Source organism: Hyaena hyaena, unplaced genomic scaffold (assembly GCF_003009895.1).
Source record: "Hyaena hyaena isolate Hyena2069 unplaced genomic scaffold, ASM300989v1 scaffold_2240, whole genome shotgun sequence".
Taxonomy (NCBI): Eukaryota; Metazoa; Chordata; class Mammalia; order Carnivora; family Hyaenidae; genus Hyaena; species Hyaena hyaena.
Window position 1 is genome coordinate 46,413 of NW_024082849.1, and position 11,099 is coordinate 57,511.

Sequence of the window (11,099 nt, forward strand, 5' to 3'; positions counted from 1 at the left end):
CCTGTGCAGACAGTGCAGAGTCTGCTTGGGATTCTCTCTCTCTCTCTCTCTCTCTTTCTTTCTCTCCCTTACAATAAATAAATAAATAAAGCTTTAAAAAATTTCTCTTCAAAAACTGCAAGGATATTTACAAACTAAGTCCACCAGTATATTAACAATATTAATCACCAAATTGAAAAGCAAATCTCAAGTGAACCAGTTACCTGCTTGACTTTGTCCCTGTTTATCACTACTAAACTTTTTTAAAAGGTTTTTATTTATTTTTGAGAGAGAGAGAGAGAGAATGGGGAAGGGGCAGAGAGAGAGGGAGACACAGAATCTGAAGCAGGCTCCAGGCTCTGAGCTGTCAGCACAGAGCCCGCCACGGGGCTCAAACTCACAAACCACAAAATCATGACCCGAGCCAAAGTCAGACACTAAACCAACTGAGCTACCCAGGAGCCCCATCACTACTAAACTTTGACATCCTAATAAAATAACTGATCTTTTTCATGCAGATTGGACAAAAATCAGAAATCAGAGATGAAAAACTGTACAATAACAACATTCATTCTCCTGGGACTAACAGATGATCCACAACTTCAGGGTCTACTTTTAATTTTTCTATTTTTTACCTACTTATTAAGTATAACTGGGAATCTAGCTATCATCTCACTTACATTAGTGTATTCTCACCTTAAAACACCAATGTACTTTTTCCTACAAAATTTTTCCTTCTTAGAGATCTTATTCACATCAGCTTGTATTCCTAGATACTTATATAACCTATCAACAGGTGACAAGACTATCACCTACTGTGCCTGTGCCATTCAAGCATTTTTCACTGATCTTTTTGGAGTTACTGAATTTTTTCTCCTGGGTACCATGTCCTATGACCGCTACGTGGCCATATGTAAGCCCCTACATTACACCACCATCATGAGCAGCAGAGTCTGTAAAAGGCTCATCCTTTGCTGTTGGATGGCTGGCTTATTAATAATACTCCCACCATTTAGCTTGAGCCAAAATCTGGAATTCTGTGACTCAAATGTCATTGATAGCTTTCTCTGTGATGTATCTCCCTTCCTGAAGATTTCATGCTCAGACACAAGGGTCATTGAGCAGATGGTTATAGTCTGTGCTGTGTTGACCTTCATCACAACACTTCTTTGTGTGGTTCTCTCCTACATATCCATAATCAAGACTGTTGTAAGATTTTCTTCTGCCCAGCAAAGGAAAAAAGCCTTTTCTACCTGTTCTTCCCATATGATTGTAGTTTCTATTGCTTATGGCAGCTGTATCTTCATCTATGTCAAACCTTCAGCAAAGGAATCAGTGGCCATTAATAAGGGTGTAATAATGTTAATTACTTCCATCGCTCCTATGTTGAACCCCTTTATTTATACTTTGAGAAACAAGCAAGTAAAACAAGCATTCAATGACTCAATCAAAAAAAATGCCTTATATTTCAAGAAATAAAGGAATGCTAAGGTTGATGATTCAAGTTTTCATAAGAGATTGGCTTCCCAAAGCATATATCAAGTTCCTAAAATAATTTGTTCCTTCAAAATCTGAAGTCCATTCAAATTAAATCTTTCAACATGTTTCTTATATCCAGCACTTCCCTTACTTAGTAAGGTCACTTCTTGTAAATGTCTAGTATTGATGTTTTATTAATTGTTTTCCATGAAGAACAAAATATCACATCACATCCAGCCTTATAAAAAGGGAAAACGAAGTAAAATTTTAAAGAACAAAATATGAATATTATAAAATATTAGATTTGCAATTAAAAATTAAGTAATAGTGCTCACTTTAACTATTCTATCCATACCTTCTCAAATAATGACTTGATTCATTAAAGACACTTAATTCATGCTAAATAATTGAAATAAAATACAGAACAAAATCAACAATAATCCTGCCCACATGTAACATATATCACAGAAAAAATGTATACCCAAAATGTAAAAATAAATCTGTGTCATTATTAAGAATTATGGGACAGGGGTGCCTGGGCAGCTCAGTCCATTAAGCATCCAACTCTTGATTTGAGCTTAGGTCATGATCTCATGGTTTTTGAGTTCGAGCCCCATGTCTGGCTCTGCACTGACAGCACAGAGCCTGCTTGGGATTCTTTCTCCCTTTCTCTCTGCTCCTCCCCTTCGCATGCTCTCTCTCTGTCTCTCTCTCTTTCTCAGAATAAATAAAATAAACTTTAAAAACAAAGAATTATGAGACAAAATTTACATGAAAAGAAACCAAAACAGCAATTCATAAAATTTATATAGAGATCATGAAGAATCCATCTATAATGTTGAAATTAGTAAGATCACAAATAAGTTTCCTAACAAAGTGATAAAAGCTCTTCTCAAAAGGCCTAAGAAGTTATTTTTTAAGACAAAAATGGTAACTAAGTTTGAGGAATCAGTATGACTATTGTTAACGAAATAAGCATCCAAAAAAACCTGAAACACATATTGTTTTTTCAAATCTATATCGTAACTTAAGCAAGCAAGCAAGCAACAGCAAATCAAAGGAAGTGTGTTGTTCTCAGGGTGAAATTAATAAAATTAAACCCACAAAATATATAGAAGCCTCAGTAAATATATCATTAATGCAACATTTGCATTGCTAAAATAGCAATAATTTTGTTTGAATATGTACTATAGCATAAAAAAATAATACAGTTTAATTTTTTTAGGTCATTGTATTAACAAATGGAGATTGGAATGAAGATAAGCCTTATAACATAACACCAACCTTATTTAAAACAGTACTGAATATTCAGTTAACTATGAATTATTATAATAAAGTGGCTATGACTGTAGGACGACACTGCTACCAAGAGCAAGACACTGCAATCAAGTAGATAGGACAGGCGGTAGGGAGAAGAAAGCTGTCTGGTGTTGTCAGAGAGCTTCTCGTAATAGAGGAAGCATTCTCTGATAGCCAAATGATTCCACTATCATTTCTTCTATCTTTTTTGATCTCCTTGCTCTAAAATATTCTTGACTCAAACTTTTTCACTAACTTGGAGTCCCTTTTCCAATTTCCCCATATTTCCTTGACTTGCTTCTTTTACTAAAAACCCTAATTTGACAATCTTGAATTCCCTATTGGCACGAAGCAGTACTTTTAGTAATTCAACACTTTACTCTTGCTATTGGGTTTTTGTTTTTTTGTTTTTTTTTTTTTCAGCTTTCTAAAAGCTTGTAGGCTTTTAGAATTCTCTGAAAGCTCTCAGGGAGAAATTAAGAAAATCAAAACAACAAAATACATGGAAACCTCCTGGTATCCTCTGATCTGCCAAGAGTCATAGAGGGGCTAGAAACTTCTCTGAGTATGTTGTGGGGTCAGGTCCATCTGCAGCTACAGGAATTCTGGTGTTGTGGGACAGTAATTAGGACTACAAGCATTGTTCTAGGGTTCTTAGAGCTTTCAGTTCCAGGTTTCCCTTCGCTTAATCTCCTAATTCCCCTCAAAATGTCCAAAACAGCTAAACAGATATATCCTAATGTTAATAGCTAATATATTTTGTGTATTTATGTTATACCTTTCCTTGGGCTATGCACTTTAAATGGATTATCTTATTTTATATCCACTATGACTATATAAGTAGATATTAATTTCATCTTAATTGTTTAAAATGAAGTAACTGAGACTGGGGAGCTAGTTGAGACTACATTTAAACCTAAGGTATATGACTCAACAGCTCTACTTATACAAGAGATGTTTAAAAACTTTAAAAAGTTTAAAGTAAGAGTTCTCCTTTCTCTTTGTAACTAATACACCAGTAAGTACATTGAGAAAATAGCCCCCTACTTGTATATTAATGATTCATAAACAAAATGTGAAAACCTTTCATTATCTCCAGAGAAAGAGACTAAGAAATTATAGAAAGAGATTGAGCATTTAATTGCTTAGACTATCATGTTTATTTCATCTTCTCAAATAAGGTTTATATTATAAATATATTTGTATATATTGCTATGTATATTTACATACAAATATAGAGAGAATATATAATATAAATACAGACTATATGCTTATATATTCTAATATATATAATAATAAACTATAAATCAAAGGTTTCTAGGAAAGATTTAGAAATTTCTCCAAGATAAACTCTCACAGGAGGCAGTTGTATTCCTGCTCAAGTCAATGTGCAAATGGCATAAATTAAAAGCCAGTGGCACTTCTGGCCAGAGTTTCACTGCAGCTTACATTCTATGTCCCCCTCCTGCATGTACACATATACATTTGTACTTAGGTGAGGCCCACAGAAGATGCTGCAATACCCCATGCATATCTTCTAATCCTACCTGCTCTGATGTGCACCAGCCAGACTTCCCAACTTCCAACTACCAGAAGGTACATAGGGCCAAGGGTCTGTTTTCCGGCCTCAGAGGTGTATTGTGCCCATCTTTGAGGCAGCCCAGAAGTGTCTAAAATTAAAAGTCCTCAAGAGCAGTACTCATTAAATGACTCAGATGAATTAGTGTAAAATATCATTCTCCCTTGACCTTCCAAGTGGAAGAATTCTGAAGCATGTGTTTTACCCTAATCCTGAGTTTCCACAGTAGGATGGAAATATCTGAGTAACTGTGCTTAAGGATCTTGAACCCCTAGATTCTCCTCCACTCTCTGACTTAAAGAAGTGGTCCAATCTCCCTTGCTAGAAAATAACAGCCTTCTCCTACTTGGAATATATATATACCTGAGCCAGTTTCGAAAGATAGATAGATAGATAGATAGATAGATAGATAGATAGATAGATAGAGAGTCCTCATCTGAAGCAAATGCATTGGAAGATGATTCTGACAATGTGCCCTCACCTCAAATCATGGCTTCTATAACAATATCTAAGATCAAGTTTCAACATTGCCTTCCTATGTAAGTACTTTCCCTTCTACAGAAGGAAAATAATTATTCATCAAAATAGCTAAAGTGTACTGCAGAAATCAAGATAACACACCTAAGAGTGGACCATGAGAGTACTAGACTTGAGTAAGAGTTAAATAAAATGTTGAATGAGGCAGAGATTACTGATATAGGGCCACTCTTGAAGGACTCATAATTTGACATCCTGGCAAAAACACCTAGAGCTAGCCCTAATCTAATGCTAGTCTGACTCCTGGAAGCTTGCACACGTTGGAGCCTACAGTAAATGAGACTTTACACAGTGTTTATAAATGGTGCCAAAGTCTCAAAAAGTTAAGAATGTTAGGTTGGATTTGCCAAATAAAATGAGAGAACATACGAGCTGTGGGAAGCCAAAAGAAATTCTCTCCACAAAACAAATAAGTTATGTTCTATTAGAAGAAGCAACATCAGCATCACTGGGACCTTAATAATGACTGTTCTTTGTAAATCAGTGATTTGAGTGAGGGAACCTGCTGTTTGTCAATGACAAGATTCAGAGTATCAAAAGCCAAGCAGCAACACTTACTGTCAAGGGCAAGGTGGACTAATTTTCATTTATCTGAGAATGGAAATACAGGGTCACTGACCTGCAGAGCTCTGTGACAATATCTAATAGAATAAGACTATACTAGGCAGCAAAAGAGGGTATTATTTGATCTCTGTAATCAAGAAGTTTCCAAAAGAAAGCTGAGGGAAGCCATCCCAATGGGAATTCATAGTCTCTTACCCAGTTTCCATACCTGAGCCAGTTTCCAGCTGTCAAACCCATCATTGAATGAGAGTCCATGTCTTCTTGTGGAAGGATCCTGCAATGTCACAGAAAATACCAACAAAAGTTTTTTAGCCAATCCTTCTCCAAGAAGAGGTATGGTCGTTTATCAGAGTAATTCTAGACTTAGAAAAAACACAGTCCCAAATTCTTTCAAGGTGTATTAAAATTGACCTTTCAGTTTTTGCTGGAACTGACTCTGACACCACAGGACACAAATGCAAATAGAGTCTGGGTGTTTCAAAGCCAAGTGATGGAATCCTGTCTAACCATCTTGCAGCAGATCCAATGGATCCACAGTCCCACCCAGTGATCATTTCTCTGGATCCTGAGGATCTAAAAATCAAGGTGGACAAATTAGTAATTGTCAGATCTCTTTCATACATTCATTGATCTATGAATACAAGCCTGGCTAAAATTGGCAAAATTAACAATTGTTTGCCAGTGTGGTTCATAACCTGCCAGTTGGAGAAACAGTACAACCACTGTGGTAAACTTTCACTATATACTAAGGTGTAATGTAGGGGTTAAATTTCATTCATTCTTCCTATAGGACTATCCAATTGACATGGCATTATTCATTGAATCTTTTCTTTCTCCTTGCAGCTGTGAATTTGCTGTAATTCAGGTAATCAAATAAGTCTAGATCTGTTACTAGAATTTCTATTTTATTTTGCTGGCCAATTTCATTTTTTTAATTTTTCTTGTACCAATATCACATCTTTATTGCTTTTGCCTTAGAAATCTTGATATTTGCAGTAAGTTTTCCAACTCTGTTGTACTTCAAGATTGTGTAGCTATGTTTTGTCCTTTGCATTTCCATCTAAATTTAGAATAAGCTTCTGAAATTTCTTAAAATTAAAATGCTACAGGTTTTTACATCACGTTGACTCAATAGATAAATTGCGAGAGAACTGACATTGTTATAATATTGAACTTTCTAATACATGACTATATATAGCCACCCACATATTTTTTTCAGCAAAGGATTCTTCTACTTTATCCTCAGTTCTTACAATTACAAGTATTGGTTTCTGCAAGATCATAGTTAATACTCTCTGGTGTGGGATATCTATTTTACATATAAGGGCTAGATCAAAAAAAATTAAATTTGGGAGTCTTTGATACAGTTTGAAATGTTTTAAAAAACCCTAAGTGATAAAAAGTTAGGATGGTTAAATATTCAATGATATGTCTACATTCTTTATCATAAAGAATATAAAATTAAGATTTCAGTTATTTTTAATGTTTTTTACATTTATTTATTTTTGAGAGACAGAGTAAGACAGAGCATTAGCAGGTGAGGGGCAGAAAGAGAAGGAGACACAGAATCCAAAGCAGGCTCCAGGCTTCAAGCAAGCATTCAGCACAGAGCCTGACATGGGGCTCGAACGCAAAAACTGTGAGATCATGACCTGAGCCGAAGTCGGACACTCAACCGACTAAGCCACCCAAGTGCCCCATGTTTATTTATTTTTGAGAGAGAGTGTGAGCAGGAGAGGGGAAAAGACAGGGGGGACAGAATATCTGAGGTGGGCTCCACTGTCTTCTAAATTTTTAACTTAAAGACAAATAAGAAGATTCAGTAAACTTTCATTTTCCAAATGTTCTCAGAAAGAGTTATGAGAGTTACCCGCTGCTTACAAAACACAGTTGGATGACCCATTTACCTGAGATGAACTACCTGTGTGTTGTGGGGCTAGCAATGACAAACTATGATCTTCTGTGGAGATGGTACCCTCTCTGCATAGACAATCCCTCCTCACAGGAAGAGTGAGTATCAAGAAGGGACAGAGTCACCCTTCATTATTTCATCAACTACTGGTGTTTTCATAGTTTTAAATGCCTGATTGCAGTTTTGTCTCTCCTTCTACTGAAATCACTCCAGTTTCATGTAATTAAGTGATTTTTTTGTGTGTTTCCAGGACAGCAGTTTTGCACATATTTTAATAGATTTCTTCCTTGGTATTTAATTTTTAAGTTTATTTATTTATTTTGAGAGAGAGAGAAAGCACAAGTGGGATAGGGACAGAGAGAGAGGAGAGAGGAAGAATCCCAAGCAGGCTCCACACCGTCAGCACAGAGTCCTAAGCAGGTCTTGAACCCACAAGCAGTGAGATGGTGACCTGAGCCTCAGTCAGATGCTTAACCAAATGACCACCCAGGTGACCCAGTATTTAATATTTTTATGTCACTGTAAATAGTATCAGTATTTTATTTTATTTTCATTTTCTAATTCTTTGCTGTAAGTATAAATATACATTTTATATTTGTATGTGACCTAAGGGACTTTGCTAAAGTCAGTGTTTAATTTTAATGTTTTCTCTAGATTCATTTGAATTTCCTATATACATAAACTGTTATCTATAATCAGTAACACTTATTTTTCCTTTTTCAATTGACTGACGTTTTCTTTCTTTATTTGGCCCCTTTAAACTGGCCAGAAATATGAATACAATGTTGTGAATATAAATAATGAAAGTAGTTTTTTCTCATCTCAGAGGAATAGCTTTTATTTTATTTTTTTATAGTTTATAGTCAAGTTGGTTTACATATAACACCCAGTGCTCATCCCAACAAGTGCCCTCCTCCATGCCATGACCACCCTTTCCCTCTTCCCCACCCCCCTCAGCCCTCAGTTTGTTCTCAGCATGAGGACTAGCTTTTAATACTTCACCACTAAATATGATATCTGCTAAAAAGCTTACTTTTACTTTTTAGGTTTTCTGAGTCAAATTAAGGAAACTGCCTCTACTCCAAGGTTGTCAAGAATCTTGTGATGAGTAGTGGTTTTATCAAATGCTGTTTTTAATCTATTGAAAGTAACATATTACTTTCATCTGTTTATGTAATGAATCATTAATTTGTTTTCTAGTAAGAAATCAAGCTGACCTACCTAGAATTAATTTAAATTGGTCATGATGTAATATCAATTTTATATATCATTAGATTTAATTTTCTGATACTTTTTTAAATTTGCCATATGCCAAAGAGAGATTAGTTTATAATTTTAACTTATTTTCTTTAACTCAACAGTTAGTGATATTATCAGCTAGCTCCATAAAACTACCAAAGGAACTTCTCCTTTTTACCTATGCTCTGAAAATTGTTGTGCAAAATTTGATGTTGTTTATTCCTTAAGTTTTTCAGATATTTTATCAGTGAAGCTACTTGAGCCCGGAAATCAGCTTGTGAAAAGATTTTATCAAATGCTGTATTTCTGTAAGCATTTGCCTATTACATTTGTTAATATTCAATTATTTATACACTTCCAGAACATACAAATTTAATGCAATTTATATCAAAATTCCAGGAAGATTTTTTTACCTATGTGGACAAAATTAATATAAAATTTGTACGGAGAAGCAAAATGACCTAAACAGGCAAAACAATTTTGGAAAAGAGAAGAAAAAGTAGGCAGGGTTAACCCATCAGACTTCAAAACTTTTTCTTTAGTTACCATGTTCCAAACTTTATGCTATTCACAGAGGACTGACACAAAGATCAACAGAAGAGGAACTCAGAAGTATGCCCCCATCAATATGCTTAACTAACTTTTTACAAAGTGCAAAAGCAATTCAATGCAAAAGGATAGACTTTTCAACAAGTGGTACTAGAGCAAGAGCATATCCACAGACCAAAACAAAACAAAACAAAAAGAAGAACCTCAACCTAAACTTCATACTTTACATAAAAAAATAACTGAAGGTACATAATAGATTTAAATGTAAATTGTAAAACTATAAAAAAAATTATTTTGAAAGGGCACCTGGGTGGCTCAATCAGGTAAGCCTCCAACTCTTGATTTCAGCCCAAGTCATGATCTCACTGTTTCTGAGTTCGAGCCCCACCTCCTGCTCCATACTGACAGCTCAGAGCCTGCTTGGGATTCTTTCTCTCTCTCTCTCTCTCAAAAGAAATAACAAACTTTAAAAAAATTATTTCAAAAAAAATCACTGCATTCTAGGGCAACATAAAGAGTACAATCAGTAAACAGAAACCAAAAGCACAATCCATAAAAAGAAAAAGAAATAAATTAAATTGAATCAAAATTACAAACATTTACTCTGTGAAACACACTGCTAAGAGGATAAAAAAGACAAGCCATTGATTAGGAGAAAATGTGCAAAGCATCTATCAAACAAAGGACTATTATGTAAAATATATAAAGAACTCTCAAAGTCAAATCAAAGTATAAACACAAACAATACAATTTAAAAATGAGCAAATGACATTAAGAGATGTTCTACAAAATAAAGATATGTAGATGTCAAATAAATGCATGAAAATATTTTCAACATCATTAGCCTTTAGAGAAATGAATTAAAACTACAGCAATTATCACCACACACATTTAAGAATGGCTAAAAAAAAATAGTGACAATATCAAAGTCTAGCAAGGATGTGAAGAAATTGAATCACTATGGCATTGTTGGTGAAAATATCAAGTGAGATAGCCACTCTAGAAAACAGTGACTCAGTTTCTTCTAAGCTACTTCTTATATCTACTGTCTAACCCAACAATTGCACTCTTCCACATTTTATCCCATAAATGTGAAAACATGTTCACGGAAAAGCCTATTCATGAATATTTATAACATCTTTATTCATAACAGCCAAAACTGATACAACCCTGAAGTCCTCCAACAGGTGCATGATTAAATCCATACTATATATTACTACTCAGAAATTAAAATTGCTGATACATGCAACAACTTGGATGAATTTCCAAAGAATTATGCTATATGCTAATTATAATACTTTCACATGACAAATGACACACCCACAGGAGCCATGACAGTACTGACCAGAGTCATTTTAGGAAGAAAAAGAGATGGGCACCTGGGTGGTTCAGTCAGTTAAGTATACAACTTCGCCTCAGGTCATGATCTCACGGTTCATGGGTTCGAGCCCCCATCGGGCTCTGTGCTGACTGCCAGCTCAGAACCTGGAGCTTGTTTCAGACTCTGTGTCTCCCCCTCTCTCTGACCCTCCCCTGCTCACGCTGTCTCTCTCTCTCTCTCTTTCTCAGAAATAAATAAAACATAAAAAAAAAAAAAAAAGGAAGAAAAAGAGGTGGCACCCCCATTCCAGAAAAGTCATGCCCCTTTCCGGAAAAACTTATGAATAACTCTGTCCTCATTATCCTAACCCCACAAAACTGCTCTAAACACACCCCAAATGAGAAGTTGATCGGGGAATTTAGTTCCCCACTCTATATTCTTTGGCCATTGAATAAAGTTCATGATGTCTGACGCTCAGTTTTGAATTCGTTCTGGTTTTGTGATACCCAAAGTTCTCGAGAAAGGACTCTCAAGAAGAAGCAGAAAGCTTCTCCAGAGGTCCTTACCCCTTGGTGGGGAAAGGGAAAATCAAACAGTGACAGGTTTCACTTTGGCTGTCTCACCCCTCCCCCAGGCTGCAT

At 35.4% G+C, this 11,099-nt stretch overlaps 1 protein-coding gene across 1 annotated transcript; it reads left to right on the forward strand.

Annotated features, from left to right (window-relative positions):
- Positions 1 to 522: 522 nt before the first annotated feature.
- Positions 523 to 1,458, forward strand: LOC120227351 (olfactory receptor 6C2-like). The gene has a single exon (XM_039225487.1). The coding sequence runs from the start codon at positions 523 to 525 to the stop codon at positions 1,456 to 1,458; it is 936 nt and encodes a 311-aa protein (XP_039081418.1).
- The last annotated feature ends 9,641 nt before the right edge of the window (positions 1,459 to 11,099 follow it).